Source organism: Lichenostomus cassidix, chromosome 27 (genome assembly GCF_008360975.1).
Source record: "Lichenostomus cassidix isolate B80296 chromosome 27, HeHo_3.0, whole genome shotgun sequence".
Taxonomy (NCBI): domain Eukaryota; kingdom Metazoa; phylum Chordata; class Aves; order Passeriformes; family Meliphagidae; genus Lichenostomus; species Lichenostomus cassidix.
The window spans coordinates 5,720,529-5,739,691 of NC_139507.1; the positions used below are offsets into that span (position 1 = coordinate 5,720,529).

General features: G+C 52.2%; 2 protein-coding genes across 22 annotated transcripts in view; one reads left to right on the forward strand and one right to left on the reverse strand.

Annotated features, from left to right (window-relative positions):
* The window catches only part of MAPT (microtubule associated protein tau), a 43,738-nt gene extending 39,410 nt beyond the window's left edge, over positions 1–4,328 (forward strand). For 17 of the 18 annotated variants that reach the window (XM_085039965.1, XM_085039963.1, XM_085039972.1 and 14 more), the window contains one exon: positions 1,471–4,328. In XM_085039965.1, the coding sequence (XP_084896091.1) occupies positions 1,471–1,686 (216 nt within the window). In that variant the 3' untranslated portion in view covers positions 1,687–4,328. Of the gene's footprint in view, positions 1–980; positions 1,108–1,470 lie in introns of all 18 variants that reach the window. The other variant, XM_085039967.1, reaches the window with a different exon arrangement.
* A 450-nt stretch (positions 4,329–4,778) lies between these two features.
* KANSL1 (KAT8 regulatory NSL complex subunit 1) overlaps positions 4,779–19,163 on the reverse strand; it is a 74,351-nt gene continuing 59,966 nt past the window's right edge. For 2 of the 4 annotated variants that reach the window (XM_085039935.1, XM_085039934.1), the window contains 11 exons: positions 18,443–18,558; positions 16,894–17,083; positions 14,156–14,321; positions 11,853–12,035; positions 11,361–11,519; positions 10,904–11,055; positions 9,366–9,484; positions 8,734–8,791; positions 8,261–8,373; positions 7,168–7,414; positions 4,779–6,863 (listed from right to left, as the gene is read on the reverse strand). In XM_085039935.1, the coding sequence (XP_084896061.1) occupies positions 6,576–6,863; positions 7,168–7,414; positions 8,261–8,373; positions 8,734–8,791; positions 9,366–9,484; positions 10,904–11,055; positions 11,361–11,519; positions 11,853–12,035; positions 14,156–14,321; positions 16,894–17,083; positions 18,443–18,558 (1,791 nt within the window). In that variant the 3' untranslated portion in view covers positions 4,779–6,575. The remainder of the gene's footprint in view (positions 6,864–7,167; positions 7,415–8,260; positions 8,374–8,733; positions 8,792–9,365; positions 9,485–10,903; positions 11,056–11,360; positions 11,520–11,852; positions 12,036–14,155; positions 14,322–16,893; positions 17,084–18,442; positions 18,559–19,163) is intronic. The other 2 variants (XM_085039938.1, XM_085039939.1) reach the window with 2 other exon arrangements.

Here is a 19,163-nt window from a genome sequence, read left to right on the forward strand (position 1 = left end):
TCCCACCAAGGCTTTGATGACTTCAGTGAGTCTTAGCCAAGTAAAACAGCTCCACAGCTGGGCATCAAGGCCACCAAGTCCCCAGCAGGCAGAGGGTTGAGGACATCAGGTAAGCACAGAGCTGAGACTCCAGCCTGGTGACACACAGGGTTCAGCTTCTCCGGGGAAAAGCAGTTTTTATCTTGCTTGTTTTTCCAGCACTTTTGTCTCAATGGGAGGGGAAGGTTCTGTTTCAGCTCCTGCATTTTGGCACTTTGTTCTTGGCCACGTGCTCTCTGTGCAGCTCCAGCTCTCACCTCCAGCTGGCCTCTGACTGCGGGACCGCTTGACTTCCTTACCCTTCTCTCTGCCGTGCATCAGCCTCCCCTGTGCTTCACTGAGCCCTTTGCCATCGGTTTTGTGATTCCAGTGATGACTCTGTCACATCCTGCCGCATTCACTGGGCCATAGTTTGAAGAACTTGCCCTTTGCAGGGGAGTTTCTCTGCGAGGCTGTGACCCAGCAGTGGCATTGCCACCTCAGCCTTCCAGCCTGGTGGCTGCTCTTCCCCTGCCCAACCTCATAGCTGGAGGAGGTTGTGGGTGTAGCTGAGCCCAGGTGCAGCCCTGCTGCCCCTTTCCCATGTTCCCAAGACCCCTTCTTGCTCTGTGACACACAGATCTGTATTTGGACTCACAGTCCACAGCTCTTGGGGCTGAATTTTGATTCCTGTGCTGGGTCTGCTCCGTGCTCTGCCCAAGTCCCTGTGCTCTCCCTTGCTGTCCCTGGAGAGTTTTCCTCTCCAGCTCCAAAGGCAGCTACTCTTCTTTCTATGAGTCAGTGAATGGCCCTGTTTTTCAGAACTTTTTCTCCCCAGTTTTCTATTTCTTTTCTATATTTTTTTGTCTTTTTCCTTCTGGCTGACATTTCTTGGATCGTGGTTTTTGTTGCTGATGCATTTTTTGCCCCCCACTGCCCTGGGTGGGTTTCTTCACCTGTAGAGAGAGAAAGGCAAGGAAGACAAGACCTGGACCCTCAGCCCAGACCCTGCTGGGCTCCAGGCCCTGGTGCTGGAGCCAGTCACCCCCACGGAGAGCCCAGCCCTGCACTCGGCTGGGGAGGGCACCAGTAAGTAGCAAACCAGATCCAGTTCTCTGGGAGGGGTTTGGCTCCTGGGAGCAGCTCTGTGGGCTAAGGAGAAGCTTCATGTGCTTTGTCCCCCCTGAATCTCTGCCAGGGGAGTGGGAGCAGCCCAGGTGGTGTCCTCTGAGTTCTGGGACTCAGCACCTCACCTGGGAGGATTTGGCAGCATCCAGATGCTCAGGTCCTGCTGTCCTCTCTGGTGCCTGGAAAGTACCCAAGGACTGGAGGCACTGATTCACTGTTCTGAGCTTTCCTCCCACCTCTCAGCAGCCTTGCCCAAGTGGACACCTGGCAGGTCCCCCTGTCCCCTTGGCTGTGCCCCCCTGACCACCCTCCTCTTCCTCACAGATTGAGACTCACAAGCTGACCTTCCGCGAGAACGCCAAAGCCAAGACCGACCATGGCGCCGAAATCGTCTACAAGTCGCCCACCATCTCTGGAGATGCCTCCCCGCGCCGCCTTAGCAACGTCTCCTCCACCGGCAGCATCAACCTGGTGGACTCCCCCCAGCTGGCCACGCTAGCCGACGAGGTGTCTGCCTCGCTGGCCAAGCAGGGCTTGTGATCGCAGCACGGCAGCCACCAGGAGAGAAGACGAGGAAAGGAAACAAAAAAGAAAAGAAACAAAAATAATCTGGCCTTCTTCCTCTGTTCCTTTTACAGCTGCTTCCCCATCCCTAACTGGTTAATGATTTAACCTGCTTTTACTGTTCATTCAGCTCTAGCTCCAGGACTTCAAAATCAGTGACACTATGAGGTACAAAACCTCCTCTCCCCCTGCTCCTCGGAGCGCACAGCCCATCCCTGTCCCCGCGCTCCCCCCGCTCCTGCCCCACCCCTCGCTGTCCCAGCCCCGTCCGGGGCCACCCGGGAAGGCGGGGAGGGGGCCCGAGGGGTGGCCACAGCACGACGCTGACCCGAGCACCCCACACCAGCACAGGGCAGCGGGTGGCCCTCCTGGGAAGGGGCTGTGACCTTGCCCAGCTCGTGCCCCTGCCGCTGGCCCGTGGGCTGGACGCGTCCTGGGTGCGCAGCCAGGGCTGCGGGGAGCTGCCTTCCCTCCCCGCGTTAAATTTGCCTGCTGATTCGGAAGAAACCTTTTGTTTTTATCTCTGAAAGCCGAGATGTGTATGAAGATAACGGCCAGGTACCCCCTAACCCGCTCTCAGCTCCGGCAGCTGGAGTTCAGGCAAGGCCGGGTGCCGCTCCGAGGGGCCCCGGACGGCCGTTCCCCTCTCCGTGGCTGTGCTGGAACCGCTGAGTGGATGAGTAGAGGCTTTTCCCCATTCCTTTGGCAGCCCCTCGTGTCGTAGAGTAGATTTGTCTGTATATGCTTGGACCGTGCCAGGGTGATTGTTTTCATAAATGAGCATGTGTTTAAAAAATAAATGCTGTAAGTAGTTTTGAGCTGCCCCGTGCCGGCTCTGCCGCAGCCCAGCCGGGGAGCTCGGGCGGCTCCGGGTCGTGCCCAGCCCTGGCACCGCATGTCTGCCGGGCAGGGGGGGCTCCCCAGGGCCCCGGGAGCTTGGATGAGGGGCACTCACAGCTCCAGGGCTGGGATGGCTCCTGGATTTGGGTGCAGCTTGTGACATTTTTGGGTTGTTCTTTTTCTTTCCCTGCAAGGTCAGCTCAGCGATGGCGGAGGTGGCAGCTCCATGGCTCTGCTGTGCCGGTGGCAGCGGTGAGACCCCGGGAGGACGCGGGGGAGGCGCGAGGGAGGCGGCAGCAGCTCCCCCTGGCACTGACCCCCTGTCCGGGCTCTCCCCGGGTTTGAGTTGGCAGCATCTCACCCCTCACACAGCGCTGACCACCCCCAGCACCACCTGGGGACAGGAGCCAGTCGAGTTATTTCTTTGGCTGCTTTTGTTCCTGTGGCTCCCTGGGGAGCATGAGGAGGTCCCCTGGCTGTCCCCGTGGCTGTCCCCACCTGCCCCTTCTGTCTACAACCAAAGAGGCCGAGACGCCACCAGTGCAGCTCTGTGTGTCCTCCCACCCTGTCACCCCCAGACGAGCTCTGGGGGTACAGCTGGGGCGTGGGGAGGGCAGAGAGGGCCCAGGGGGGCTGCAGATGCTGCACCCCCAGGCTGTGTGCAGGGAAAGCTGTGCTTTCCTAGCAAGGGCTGGAATCCTGGTCTGACAGGGCTGGCGGGGGGGTCAGGGCCCCTGGTTGTCCTTGGGGTGGTGGCTGGGTGCCACCGAGGCTGGCAGACCAGCTGTAGCTCCTCCCAGGACAGGACCTGCTGCTCCCATCCTGCAGGAGCTGTGAATCTGCTGTCACCCCCTGTCCCCCCACGGGGCTGGGCTGCTGCAGGCCTGGCTGTGGATGGGGATGGTTTGAGGGGTCCAACCCTTCTCTCTGCAGCCCCAGGAGCTGCTTTATTGCTGGGGAGAGGCTGGTCCAGCACCACCACCATGTCCAGCTTGTCACTCGCTCCGTTCACTTGACTCCATGATTGTAAGACTCTGTGCTCCGTCCCGACTCTGTAGCGCTGTAGGAGCCGCCGCGGTTTTTGTCCTCTGTAGAACGAGCAAGTGGGAGAACCCTGAAAGCGTCGCCTCTTTACCCTTTTTGGGCTGCAGGATGGGGTAGCTGAGCTTGCCTGTCCTGTGCCACCCCTGTCCCCTCCGTGCAGCCCCCAGGGGACACCAGCACCCAGGGCCGGGACGTCCTTGGCATGCGCCGAGCTCCAGTGAGCAGCCCCTTCCTGCTGTGAGTGTCCTCAGCCCCGTCTGCCGTCCCCCCCCGGGGGCTGTAGGGTCCCAGGACAGCCCTTTCCACCCACCGTGTCACCCGCTGTCCCCTCCAGCAGCCTGAGCCACGTCCCCAGCCCTGACGCTGTGTTCAGACCCAAGCCTGAGGGTCCCCGTGAGCAGCCGGACAACCTGACCCCCGGCTTTTCCTTTACTCCACACACATCTTGGGTCTGAAAAGGGTTAAAACCGGCACTGATTTAAAATAAAAAACAAATCCTATTTCTGCACTCCAAAAGATTCTGCTTGTTAGCGAAGGTCGGTGCCAGCCTGTGTGGTGTTGGCAGCCCCGTGCCCCCCGCGCTGCGCCGGGGAGGGGAGGGAAGGTTTGATCTCAGTGTATCATTCTAGCTTAGCTTCTGTCTGTGGTGTCCATAGTGTATCGTGTGTTTAACAACTGGTTTACACTGTTGCCGTAAAGTGAATTTGGAAATAAAGTCATTACTACAATAATAATTGTCACCTCTTTTGCATGGGGGGCTGTGGCGTGGGGGATTCATCATGGGCAAGGACTGGTTTTCAGTTTTTCCTTTACTTTTTAAGTAACAGCTCCCACACTTCTCCCTGGGGCACAGTGGAGTGCAGGATGGAGGACCCTGCCTGGTGGAGCCAGGAGGAACCCCAACAGTCCTGGATGTGAACCAGCAGCACCCAGTTAACCCCAGAAATGTAAAGTACCCCCAGCCCAGCAGTTGGATGAGCGACAGGAAGCAGGGAAGCACCACATTCTTGTCCTGCTCCATCACCTACCTCAGTGCAGAGCCCAAATTCCTCCTCTTGCTGACAGTAACTGCTGGAAAATAACATCACAGAGGAAAAAAGAGGCCACTGAAATGCAGGAGGCAGGTGGTTAATCTGAGAGCACTGAAGGACCCCTTCCCAGCCCAGTGTTTCACACTCATCAGATAGAATATTAACGTTTTAATATTTTTTTTAATATTTTCTTCTTTTTTTTTTTTTTATAAGCACATTTGTGCTTTGCCAACAGAATCAAGACATTAACAAAGATCAGCTTCTCGGAAGAAAAGCATTTCTATATAACAAGGACATTACACAGCTCAAAGCAGGAAAAGAAAATATTTACAAAATACAAGGTGGGTTTTTTTGTGTGGTTTTTATAATGCTAAAAGGGTTATTCAGAATTTTCAACCTTATAAATAGAAAAGCACTTCTGCAGAGGGATATGGTAGCGCTGTTGTTTGTTGGGTTTTTGTTTTAAAGAAACGATGACGGATCCTTTAAACTAGAACAGAACCAAAACCACGCGATCATGTTGAAAATTGTGAAAACCCCGACCATGAAGCAGTTCAGCGACTATTTCTTTACGATTACAAAATGGAAAAAAAAAAAGTCCTTTGTATTTTTTTTTCCGTTTTTTTTTTTGGTGATGTGATTATACGTAAGACAGGCACAATGCTAGCAACAGGACAGGGACCAGGAGCCACACCGTCGGGATCGGAAAGCATTACAGATGGGAACGGTGTGTGGGATCCAGGAGTCACTGCGGGTGCAGAACTGGGTGGGAGGGGACAGGGCAGGAACAACAAACGGGTTCAAACTCAAATACCTGTCAGGAAGGGGCACCTCAGGCACCCTGGAAATGAAACGGAACCAACACCGGTGCTGGGACGGTGCAGAGTGGAGCGAAGCTGTGGTGATCCCACATGGGATCGAGATGACCCTGATCCCCCAAGGCCTCCTGCCTCCATCCTTCCCTCTCTGATCTCCCCTTGTCTAACACAAACCCACCTGGGGAAGCCTCACCCTGGCCCATCCCAGCTCTTCACTCACAGCCTCACCCTGACTGCCCAACCCCATGGGGAGGGCAGAGCTCCAGCACCAGCCACAGCCCCGTTCAGCTGGAACAGCCTCGCCCCAAAGGGCACCCAAGTTCCCTGGGAATTCTGCTCCTGCTCAAACCATCACAGACTCTTCCCCTCCCTGCCCTTGAAGCACACCAGGTGTGCACAGGGTGCTCCCAACTCCCACTCCTCCCAGGTGGAGCTGAGTATGGAGCAGCCACAAGTCCCTCCTTTCCCCCTGCTGGGAATGCAGCCAGGGCTACTCCCAAACAGGGGAGAAGGAAGTGGGAGGCATCCCCAGGGGCAGATGGGGGATCAGGGAGGGACAGAATCCCCCCTTGGGATACCTGGAACTACAACCTGGGGCAGGAAAATGCAGGAGGGTGGAAGTGCAGGTGGGCACTCTGCAGGTGAGGACAGCCAGATAGTGAAGGTTGCAATCCCAAGACATTACTTTTCACCACTAATTTCACTCCACTAAAACCTTTCAGGGACAGGGGGAGCGGGTTAAGAGAAAACGACACCCTTTTGTTGGGAAAAACTATCCCCGAAATCTGCTAGTCAGCCTAATCTTGTGCTCTAGTTTTATACACCTAAGGGGGGAAGAAAGGGGAGGGGGTCTGGTGGGCTGCTCCCCTCCCGAGGCTTCACTCTGCTGGGAGGAATCTGGGGGCTCATTCATGTGACGAGGAAACATGGAGAAGGAAAAAAAAAGAAAACAGAAAAAAAAAAAAAGAAAAAAAAAAGAAAAGAAAACAGAAAACAGTTTCTAAACTCCTTAAATTCACTAAAAACTGTGAAAATTCCCGGCAGGATGTTTGAATATCAAACGCAGATTTTGGAAGCTTTAATGCCAAGAGTTAGTTTGTGTGTTGGTTTGCTCATGTCTCCCCGTGTGTCTCTATCTGTGCGCTGGCCGCAGGACTGCGGAGCAGGAGGAGGAGGAGGAGGAGGAGGAAGAGGAGGCAGAGGAGGAAGAGGAGGAGGAGGGAGGGGCCAGCGGGGTTCGGCTCTTGAGGCTGGCCAGGCTGGGCGAAGCCGAAGTGCCATCGCATTCCCGGGAGGATTTACTGCCCGACGTGCGGCGGGTGCAGCGCGACAAGCGGTCCTGGGCGTCGCCCGGGTCCTCGCACTCCGTCCGGGGGTCGTAGGAGAGCGGGAAGGTGCGTCGCTCCCAGGGCTGCACGGCCTAGGGGAAGAAAACCGAGTCATGGAAAATCCCTGGACAAGCTCCTTGCGTGGTTCCAGCGGTCGGAGCAGCAGCTCCTGGTGCAGAGCTCCAGCCTTGGGAACAGCGCCCGGGAAGCTGCGGCAGATGAGGAGAGGACACAGCAGCTTCAGCAGAGCCAACTGCTGGAAATGCTTCCCACTGCCTGTGCATCCCACCTGGCCCAGTGCTCCGGTGGCATTTCCCACATGCAGGTTCCAAGCTGCCTCCCCACACCAGGGTCACCTGTGGTGCTGCACCTGCCTCGGCCGCAGCCAGAACCCACCTGCTCGTCCAGGCCGGCCTCGGGCGTGGAGCAACGTGTGTCCTCGCTGGACAGGAGCCGCAGGGAGTCCCGGGACAGGGGGGTCAGGGGGGCACAGAGCAGTTCGGGGCTGATGGGGCTGCGTGGTGAGTGGGTGTGGGACAGCTCCAAGTGGGAGTGGTAGTTGCCCACCTCAGGGGATGCTGGCTGGGGAGTTGAAGGGTTCCCCAGCTGGGGTGTCGTCCGTCCGTCTGTCGATCTGTAGGACCTGAGACAGGAGCAGGTGTGAGAACTCAGCCATGCTCCCCCACTGCTGCCCGATGCCACCCCGGGATCCCTTTGCCCTGATGGGAACACGAGCAGGGAATGCCACAGTCCACAGACAAAACCCATCCAGGCCCATCTCTGTCCCATTTCCACTGTCTGGATGCATCACTGGTGCTGCTCTCCTGAGGTTCCCTGTCCCACACATCTCCCAGCACTGCACAAACACCATGATGAGAAACTCCCTCTGAAATCAAAACACTGCAAGTGTTTCCCCTCCTCACACCAGGTGACCCCCAGCAGCAGCTCAGGGACTGAGTGCAGGGAATCAGCATTGCTGGAAATGCAGCAATTTCAGCAGTTGTGTGCAGGAGGAGCACAGTGAAACCCCAAGAGTACAGATTTCAACCAAGAATTAAGGAAGTCTGAGCCCTGCCAGAGTCCAGACAAAATCTCACAGGCTACAAGCAGAGAAACACTGAGTTCCCAATCCATGTGCAACTCTCCAGGATGAACTGCAACAGCAAGTGGCCTTCAAGGACTTTGGACGTAAGAAATGGGCTAAAGAAACAGCAAAACATCCCACTCTCCAGGAGCATTGAGACTTGCAGCTGCAGAGGAAGCAGGGCAGCAGCAGTAACATGAGTGGGGTTTGACAAAGGCCACGTCTGCACCTGCAGAAGTTCCTGCAGGAACCCCAACAATCATAGGCACTAACTGGGCAGAACTGAAACCAACAGTGTCAAACTCTCCAACACCAGCACCAGCTTCCAACCATGTTTATGAACCACCACCTGCTCCCAGGAGCATCCCAGTGCTGGGCATGGTGGCCCCATGGGCAGGGCTGTACCTGCTGCCCCGGCGCTGTGGGGGAACACTCGTGCTCCAGAGCCACCGCGCCCTCTCCATCTCCTCACACTTCCCGTGCCGAGCAGCGAAGGCTGAATCTGACAAGTCCTCAACCTGCAAAGGGAAGGGCAGAGGGCTTGGTCAGAGACTTCTTCTATTTAACAAGCATCTCTGTACAGTTTTGCCAGCACTAGTTACAGTGAGAACTTAAATGTTTATCATTGAATTGTAGAACATCCTGAGTTGGAAGGACCCAGAGGGAGCATCCAGTCCAACTCCTGGTCCTGCACAAACACCCCAACAAGTCCCACCCTGTGCCTAGGAGCATTGTCCAAATGCTCCTGGAGCTCTAACAGCCCTGTAAAAGAACCTACACCAGCTGGTTCCCTGCTGAGGTCCCTGCTCCCCCCACAGACACTGTTCAGTCACCACCAGCCCCATCCCACATTAACTGGGAAATAAAATCCTTCTTACCTCCTCGTTGTCCTCCTCAGGGTTGGCTTTCAGAGCACTGATATCAACTTCACGCCAGCTGCAACACAACCACCATGGGCATCACTCAGGGCACAGCCAGAACCAGCTGCCCATCCCTCCTCACTAACACTAGCTTTTGGGGATGGGAAATTCCACCCTGCCTCGAGGGGCAACACACTGGGGCTCAGTCTGAAGTACCAGACTCCTCAGTGGTCTGGTAGCGCAGCTGAAGCTTCCCAAGGGCAGAGGAAGCAGAGCAGAGGCTGCAGCATTTCCTCCTCTTCCTCCCACAGGTCCCTCCTGCCCTGCCCCACTCTGAAATGGGCCTGGGAAGAGCATGGAGGACCAGGAGAAAGACAGAGGGAAGCTGGGAAGAGGCAGAACTGCAAGGTTAACCAAGCCCAGGCACCTGCAGAGCTGGGAAACCAATGGGACCTTTGGCTTAGTAGCAGGACAAGGAGGCAACCAAGACTGACTTTAAACTGAGCAGAGACTGAGCTGGGCAGCTGGCTTTGATGGTCAAAGGACCCTCAGTGAAAATATTCTCTAATTTAGCCAGTTTCCATCAATGGTACGATCAGTTTTCCAAATTTTGCCTTACTCCCAAGGAAGAAGCAGGGCTGGGGCAGTACCTGGGGGTGAGGATCTCCTTATACTGCAGCTTCTCCACGCGGGTTGTGGCAGCCACGGACATGGGGATGACAATGTTGTTTATGTCGAAGGAACTCTCACCCCTCCTCCTCCTCGGCTGCTGCAACAACAACCACCATGTGAGAAAAGGATGTGGGCTTTGGCAGGTTGGAAAGTCTTCAGTGGAAGTCATTGATGGAAAAAGGACAAAACAGCCTTGGCTGACCTACAGACACTTCAGAACCAACATTAATTTGCATCAGACTAGAGTTCCCCTACTGCTCTCTCCAAGTCCTCTTCCCAACCCAAAATCTATTGCTCCAGCAGCAAGGAAACCCAAATCCCAAGGTGTGGCTGCCCAGAGCGAGGATTGACCCTTTGGCTGGGATGCACACACTGACCCGTGGCTGCCTGCGACGCTTGAACACAGGAGCTCCACCCTTGAGCACAGAGTGTGGAGCCCAGGGCCTGCAATCCTCCTGCTGGGGGAGGAAAATCTCTTCATCTTCCATTTCTGAATGAGCTTGTGAAAACACGACAGGAAAAGCAGCAAGAGAAAACCACGGTGGGTGTGTGGAGCCAAGGAAAGGCCTCCCTGAGGTGCCAGAGCTACTGAGATGAGCTGTCCTCTCCTCCAAACCCCAAGCACACTCAAGCTGAACCACCACTGGGTTCTTCTGACACCCTGATGTCACAGCTGCTGATAGAACAACTGAATTCCACAGTGAAGGAACCCAGTGGGGAGCTGGAACCCCACAGCAACAAACTTGCAGCAGGGGATTGATTCAAGGAGTCCTGCTCTGCTGTCCCTGGGTCACACTCAGCTCAGGCTTTGGCCTAAACTACCAAATGGGGCGACCAGACAGAAGCCAAATTCTTCACTGGGACACTTGTGAGCTCAGCAGAATTCAGTCCTTCACTGAAGGGCTTCTGCTAACGTGGGCCTAGGAGGATGAGAGTGGCTGGTGGAAGAGCTGTGCCAACAGAGCACAGCAGGACTGAGTTTCGGTTCTGCTCACTCACACAGCTCATAAAGGCCCCACATCCTATTATCCTCATGAATTTTGGGAGTCTGGTGCAGAAGTTGGTCTGAGTTCAATGGCTGCTGGAGCTTGTATACAGCTGGAACTGCTGTGCCCTGGCCCTGTGACCCCAAAAGCCCATTCACAGCCCAGTGCCACCAAGGCCATGGGAGAGCTGTCCAGAGGAAGCAGCACTGCTGGGGCTCAGCTCTCCTTCTGGCAGCCCCACACAGCTTCAGAACCCAAAATCCAGATGTGGAGCAAAGCCAAGGGACTGCTGGGAACAGGAACATTCACCAGCACTTGCTGAGCTGATGGTGAACCTGGAATTGCAGCTGCCTGGCTCTGCACAGCCTACATGTCCAACATCCACCCAGCAACCCCACCATGAGCTGAACCAATGGGTCCAGTGTGGTGAGAGAAACACTGAGCATTCCCCAGCTCAAAACCCGCTCAGAAGCTGAGCCCCCACGATGGAGCTGAGCCCAGAACACCTCCAAAAGGCAGCAGATACTCACAGCGGTGCTGGAGGTGCCTTGGGACACGGAGCTGGCCGGAGCAGAGCCCTCGGAGGAGGTGGAGAGCTGCCGAGCTATGGGGCTGTGAGGGGTTGGGGTCACAGCTGCTGACAGGTAGCTCGGGCCGCCGACATCCGTGTGATGCTTCAACACTGCACGGGGAGGGCAGGAGAAAAGGAGCAACAACATTAGCAAAGAAAGCCAACCCACCCGAGGGGGTGGTGGTGGAGAGGAAAGGACCATGTGCACCAGAAATGGCCAGTGCTGAGGAGCACTTTGCAGGAAAGACAAGCACCTTCCGAGGGGCTGCCCTGGGGAAGAAGCAGTTTAGAGCACACGAGGTGTTGCTGCGGTGGCGACTCGGCCCAAAGCAGTGCGTGCCCTTCTCTGGGGCGGAGAGGCTGGGGATGCAGCAAAGCCCAAGCTCCCCCCGAGACAGCTGCCCCTGGGGGCCTACCTTCACTCCTCTCAGATGAGCAGTCTCGCAATCGCTTTTTGTCAAAGGCAGGAGGCTGGGCAGAGCGCTCTGGCGCTCTCTCGGCCTTGGACACGGCCGAAAAATCGTCTAAAGGCGGCCTGTGTGCCTTGTCTGCTTGGGCTTTTTGATGTGAGCGCTCTGAGGAGGGGAACAGAGAAAGAGCTATGAAATGCCTGTTTTCACCTCTCTTTCTGCTGGCACAGGAGGCTTGGGCAGAGTTTTCCAGCTGCATGAGTTCTCCACAGCATGGGGCTGCTGGGGAGGTGTGCTCAGAGCCGTGGCACTGCTGTGGGCATGGCTGGCACTGAGCACGAGAAGATCCCTACACACCTGAGCTGCACCTGCACACACCTCACCTGCAGCCCTGCCATAGCCCTGCCTCACCCCCAGAGTGGGACTTGAAGGACATCCTCCTCCTCCTCCTCCTCCTCCTCCTCCTCTCTGACCGACCCAGGCAGGGGTAGCACTTACTGGCCGCGGTGAAGAAGGAGTTGACCAGCTTGTGGCGGTCCTTGCGCACGGGGTCAGCCAGGCTGGGGGGCATGGGGGCTCTGTGCTTCAGCGACAGCTTTTTGGGAGGTTTAGTTTTCTCGTAGGGTTTGTTCTGCCACTGGGATTTCAACATGCTCTGGAAGTGCAGGCTCGTCGGCACATCTGCAGGGGGATAGAGAACACAGAACCCAAATTAATCGTGCAATAAAGAGCTGTGGTCCATCCACTGGAGTGGTCAGACTTCAGGAAAATGGCCTCTGCTCCCTGCTCATCTTTTGCTTTCTCCTCCCAGTTCACATCCCACACCATCTGTGGAAGGAGGGGACAGGTTGAAGGGAGGGGGAGAATGCCAAGACAGAATGTTGTCAGCAGAAAACGAGTTCTTTGCTGTTTTGGCACTGCTCTGCTGGCAGCAGAGTCCGTGCAGCGAGTGACACCATCCCTCCTCCCCCCGCTCCTCGGGAAGCAGTGCAGGGCTCCCAGGGACCAGCAGATGGCAACCACAGTGAGCCCAGCGCTCATCCTCCCTCCAAGGTTATTACATCATCCAAAAATTCCCAGCGAGAAATCAAACCAACCAGAAGAAAAAAACCAAAAAAACCCCACACCACCCTGAAAGGAAGGCGACAAAAGGGGACAAAGCGCTGGCAGAGCACAAGTGCAGGGGTTAAAGGCCTTGTTGGCTGTGTCCTGCTTGCCAGGGGAATAAGAGAATAAATGATCTTTTCCTCCTGCAGCGCTTGGCAGTTTTGCCCTTGGCAAACAGCTCCAGAGATCCCGGCTGGCACCAGAGAGCCCGGAGAGATGGGCTCAAAGTGAAAGTCAGCACATGCTCACAGCTCCAGCCTGGCTCCATCCACCAGGAGTCCTCCCTGAGCCCCTAGACATCCATCCAACCCCAGCAGCATCCTGGATTAATGCTCACAGGCAGGGAGACAGCACTAGGCATAGCAATTTCCCCACCTGAACAGCTTATCTGCCTTTTCTTTGGGATAGAAATCACCTCCATCCCAAAACTCAACCCTTGTGAACTGCACTAAGCATTAGTGAATAAATAAAGTTCATCAGTAAGGGAAAATGGGTTATTTCTGTACAGGAGTTTCAAGCTTTACACCAGTTAGTTTTAAACCTAAAATTTTTTGATCTCAGGCAGCCAGAACGGATCTTCTACCCTGTGAGGCAGCTGCACGGGGCCCTAAAAATGGGAAGAATATGGGATAATTTGCTTGGTGCCTCTGCTGCAATAGCACCCAACAGGTTGTCTCCCCACTTCCCAGGATATTTGAGTTAGCACCACAGACAGAGGATCACAAGTGCTGTGAAATTAGGAAATAAATTCCTGCTTTGGTAGTTTGTTAAGTTCCTTGAGCACTCCTGATCAGAGCTGTGTCTTTGGGAGGGGAGGGATCTAGCTAAAAATAGCACCAATTTACTATTTTAGTCTGGTTTAAATATAGTGCTAATGAAAGAGGCCACATTAATTGCTCCCAGACACTCCCTGCATTTCCTACTGTCACATGAAGTTTGTGAAAAGCTGGAGTTTAAACCCAAGCACACACATGAGCCCAGTGACTTATCCTGGACCAACCACCTGACACCCCCATGGGAAGCAAGGCCACACACCTTCCTCCAGCATTAAAATCCCACAATGGCTTGGTCAGGGACACCTTTCAGTTCAAGAAGACTATGGAAACTATTTTTCCCTTGGGAGAAGTCTCTTCACACGGAATCTGTGAATACCCCACAGTCAGGGTTGGTTAATTATTCCTCTTAATGATGATTAACCCTGAAGCTGTAACACAGGAAATCGAGTGTCCTAACGGGAACATCCCTTCTTGCTGTGCCTACTGAACCATGGTAGATCATTTACAATTCCTCACAGGGTCAGAAGGATGTCCTGTGACAAACCAATCCACAAATAATTTTATACAGATGGGCAAACTCACGGAAGCAAATAATTCTCAAGTGGTTTAGAGCCCCAAAGACCCCAGAGCCAGATCCCAGGAAGGACTCCCAGGAAGGACTCCCAGTCACTCCTTGGCCTCCCCACCGCAAGCAAGGCTCCAGGATGAGATTCCCAAAACACAGCAGAGCCCAGGTGTAATATGTCCCCAGACCCTCCTGCCCAGTCAATGCTCTGATCTCAGAAACACCTGCAGATGAACAGGTTTGGTTGTATCCAAGCAGATCTGCACCTCCCCTGGAAGCTCAGAGCACCTCCAAGCAGCCCTGTAACCCGCAGACCCCCCCAGACCCCCCCAGACCCCTGGGGCTGTGCTCACCGTCTGGGAATGACAGCACAGGGTGGATGCAGGAGTCCAGCTGGGACAGGCGCTCCAGCAAAGGGGCATCGTACTGGATGTCCAGAGAGCTGGAGCTGCGGGTGCCACACAGGACACACGAGGGGTTCACATCACAGCTGCAGCGCGCCAGGCTGGTGCGATGAGCCTGCAGAGGACACAGCAGTGCCACAGGTCAGAGAGCCCAGGACTCTTCACACATTCCCTGTGACAGCTCATGGAAAACATCCTAAAGGTAGGTAGTTTTAGTTTTTAATATTCCGTGTACATAGATATAGAAATATATATTCTGTATGAATATAAAATATATAAAACCACACCTAGAGGTTATATTTACATTTTATTAGTAAATGTATAATAAATTCATTGCATTTCTATATTATTTATTATATTGAATAGTTATGTGACATTTGTAAATACTGTTATAAAATTATAATTATTATGTATTATACAGTATATTCAGTAATAATGATTATATATTATATATAATTATAATGTGTGCATATATATCTGCACACACCCCTTTTTTTCCTATACCTTGTACAGAACCTGTTCATTTAGTGTGGCCTCATGAGAGGATGCTTTCACTTTGCATAAACACAACTGAAAACTACAACTTACCAGCACAGACAGTTTAACAGCTGCTAAATTTGACTAAAAGTGTTTAATTTTATCTAGGTTGAAACCTCATTTATAAAAACCATGAGGCAGCACAATTCCGCTGTCAGAGAAGGGGGAAAAGAGCTGTTTTTAGTTCTGATGGGTCAGAGCCATCATTATCTGCCAGGAGCTGACAGTTCCAGGGACATCTACAGAGTGACAAAGGTTCCCCAACCTTGTTCCTTAATCCAGGACAGAGCCTCAATTCATGGATTTATAGACTTCATACAGACTTCATTTGTGCGAAACCACTGCAAGGAGACACACAACTGGGTGTGAATCCCACAGAGAAAACAACCCCTGGTTCCTCACCAAAATGGAAGAATGGATCCAAGTGGATCCTGCAGAAGTCTGTTCTGAGTCAGAATCCAAATCATTTCCATGAACGACTTGAAGGATGGGAGAGAATATCCACAGCAAGTAACACTATACTGGGAAGGGCTGCTTGAAGGAAAGAGCTGGAAATCCACTCTTGGTTATAAGTTAAATTATCTAAAATAAATCCATTATGATTCACTGAGGGCAAATGCAAGAAGCAAATTCAGTGTCCAGGGAAGAGGAGGAAGAGGTAACTGAGCAGTTACTTTGCTACCTCTGGAAATTCTGCCCAGAGGATGTGGAGACTGTGATGGATCCAAAAATGAGCATGGATCCAAAAATGAGCATGAATCAGCAGTGCTATACCGCTGCTGGGAATTAATTAATTAATAAAAAAATAATAAAAATTAAGCCCACGGGACTTTCTAAACAGGATGGCTATGCAAGGGGAGAGGCAAACCTGCCACTGTGCCAACGTGTGAGCTGGAGGGCTGCTCCCCAAATTTCCATAAATGTGTGAGCCAAATTGTGAGGAAAACAATAAAAACAAGATCAAAACTCTCACATCGTATGTGCAATGTATGTGTAAAGTTCAATCCACAGCCACTTTGTGCTGGGCAAGAGAGTGTGGGCAAGTGGACATGGTATTTCTGGAGGTATTTCTGGAGCATGACTTGGCCATGACTCAGCTGTCTCTGGAATGAGTGGAGGAGCACACAGAAATCCCCTGCTCTCTGGCACTTCTTCCATCCCTGGAACTGCTCTTCTGAACCATCTCTGATTACCAAATGTATTTGATGACAACAACAGAAATCCAACACACAATTAACAGCTAATTCTTCAAGCACTGAGTGCACAAGGCAACATCAACCATGAGAAAGTTCATCAACTTCCAAATCACTGGAGATCTTGCAATTAATCACTGCAGAACTCTCCCAGAAATACCTCAGATAAAACTGCAGATAAGTGATCGGTCAAAGCTGACGCAGCTGAGCAAGAATCTATTTTGCTCAGAAAAATGCTGCTTTTGGAGCTTCTCTTTATAACATCTGCAGAGTGAAAACCCCCTAACCCTTGTGGGAAAGTCTGACTTGAAACACTTTGTCTCAAAGGTAAGCGGATTTTTGCCATTATGGCTCTGCATGCAAAAATAAAGGTCCTTATTTCCTCCATTTCTCACTATTTTCCCTCCAACTGACAGCTTATGGCATTCCTAAGAGAAAATAAAAAGAATGAAACACGGCCCTTCCTCATACAGGCAATAAACTATATTTCCATTGAATGAATTCTGCATAAGAGAGAGGAGTATAAAAAATAATAATAAAGAAAACAAAACAGGAAGAGACAGGGCATTCATCCTACATATGCCTGGGCAGACAACTGTGGTTCTCCCTTGAGCAGCAGCAGAGAGTTCCTGGGGCTTTGCTAATTCCTGTGTCAGAGTCAAGGTTTCCTGATACTTGACTTCTCAGGGCCTCTTTCTCCATCTCATCAGTGCCACGCTGACCTACCTGGCTCTGAGTTCACCTCAGGCTAGTCGGTTTAAGAAAAGAAAACTCAGAGTTCAGCATCTTCCCTCGCCAGTGACAGCTAAAAAAAATCTTTCAACACATTACAACCTTCTCCTTTGCTTTTCCTTTTTTTCTCCAACTGACTTTGCAGCCCTGCTGTCCTGCTCTTCCTTCCTATTGTTTTTTTCCATTTTTACAAGAAAAGTAAGAGCAAAAACCCTCCCAACTCACCTTTTTGGAAAGGGGCATGATAGTGCTGGGTCGGACGAGCCGCCGCTTCTTGCAGCTCAGGACGGGGCGAGTGCGAGCAGCGACACACGAGCCATCCGAGGGGGGCAGCGACAGCCTCTGCTTCTTCTGCAGCAGCTCCTCAGCTTCCTGGCCATCTCCCTGAGCGTGTTCTGCCAGGCCAGGCTGAAGACTGTCCCAGAAGAGAGGAGAGTAAGAAAAGCCCTGTTATTCATGCAGCAGTACCAGCAGGTTCAGAGTTCACACCTGAGCAAACACTCCAAGCTGACTTTAAAGCTCTGCAGTTCACGAGGCAACAGGTTTTATTAAACCAACTCTATTTTTTGCTTTTACTTCAGTCGCCTTCCACTCTCCCACCAGTAAGACCTTGACAAGTACCTTTGGAAGCTCTGAACAAAAAAACAGCATTGAAAGCCCATCACAGAGCAAAAGCCACTCTAGACCTGAACAGCTTTAACCCTAGAATTCAGCCTCACCCAGAATCAGAGTCTGGGGAATCTTAAGACAAGAGGTTTTCGTGAGTCTAAATGCCAGAGAACATATAATTTTATAGAAAAAATATTTAACCCTGATGGATCTTGGTTCTCATACCAACTCTCAGCAGTGACCCCAGAAAGGTACAGTGTTAACATCAACCTCTCAGTCTTAGGCACAAAGGATGCAGCAGCCCTGCCATCAATACCCTGTGCCCCAAACAGACCCCAGAGCAGCAGCACCTCATCTACAGAGCCTTTTCATGTCTCTTCTACAAGTGTTTCATTTCTAAAAATGCAAAGCATTAAAGCCCCGTGGTCTAAGGCTGTGCAGTTCAAAGGCTACAGGGATACAAAGGGCTCTGTTACAGCCTGCAGTGTTCCAGCTGCAGCCATGGGTTTCTTGATCTGATCTTTCCATGGCTGCTTGCACTACATTGGTGCAGGATCCATCCCTCCCTCCCTCCTTCCCTTTCTTTTTCCCTGTCTCCTCAAGGCACTGAGCAAGTGCAACGTTTTTCAAGGGTTTTCAAGTGGTTCAACCCTGTAGCATTGGGGAAAGTCTTTCACTTGTTTTCATTTACCCACTTCAAGACATTCTCAACAAAAAAAGCAGCCTGGAGAACTAACGAATTTAGGAAGTTTTACTCCCCAAATCAATGGGATTCCCCCATAACTCCAATAAAGTGGGTCACTGGTTACAGATGGCTCTGCAAGCAGGGCATTAGTACCTCAGAATTACACAATTTGCAGATGTATTAAAACTACTCATAAAGAAGTAAGTTTTGCCCATGCTCAGTGCAGAGCTGCCTGCAGGGCTTGTTCATGTAAACACAGCTCTGTTTAATTCCATTTTCAGCAAAACAATGCAGCAGAAAACCTCAAGCAAGCAATGTCCTCCAAAATGTTTCCAGGCATGATCTACTACTGTACTTTTTGAAAAAAGAGACCATTTACACCATTACCAACCCAGTTACAACCCAGTTACAGCCTGGTTTCCAATGGGATGTTGCCAAGATCATAAAAGCAAACTATTCCGATAATATCCAAGAGCTTACGTGTTAATAACTCCATTGACAGGTCTTGGTGCTCCGCAGGGCTTGGCGGGATGGGATTCAGGAGTATTTGCAGCAGAAATACCCGAGTTTTCTAGTGGCTGTGATCCAGACACACTCTAAGGAAGGGTGAGAAAAATATAAATTAATAAAAGCCTCTTAAATAGCCACAATTTTCCTATTCCTGGGTTCTAGTCGAGGATTCTGCACTGTAGCCAAGGATTTCTATGTAGGACTTCAAACCAGGGTTCATAAGTCACTGTATGAACAGAAGACCAGGGACACAAGGAGATCTTAGGGAGCAGCAAGAGGATGGATACACAGCAGTGCTTTCATTCCAAGATCCAAAGGACTTTAATTCCCCTCAGGCAACCAGGAGCATGAAAGGCTGAGGGCTTTAAGGAGATTTTAGCATTTTGTCTCCATGGTGCAAACAAGTTCATCACCACCTGTAAACCTCTGCAGGCTCTCAGTTTGGTTTCTGCTCTCAGTTTCAGCCATGTGGCTGAAAAGCTCCTGCCTAAGCACTTTGGGAGAAAACAGGGAGGGAGCGAGAGGGGATCAGACTTGCAAAACTGAATTTGCATTTTAACTCACTACCTGTGCAAACACAGTCCCAACAGCACTTTAAGGAGTGTTTTAAATGAGTGTGAACCCAGGCTGTGGGGTTTGGACAGCAGCAGGGCAAGTCTGTAACGCTGAAAGTGCTGGATAAACACAATGC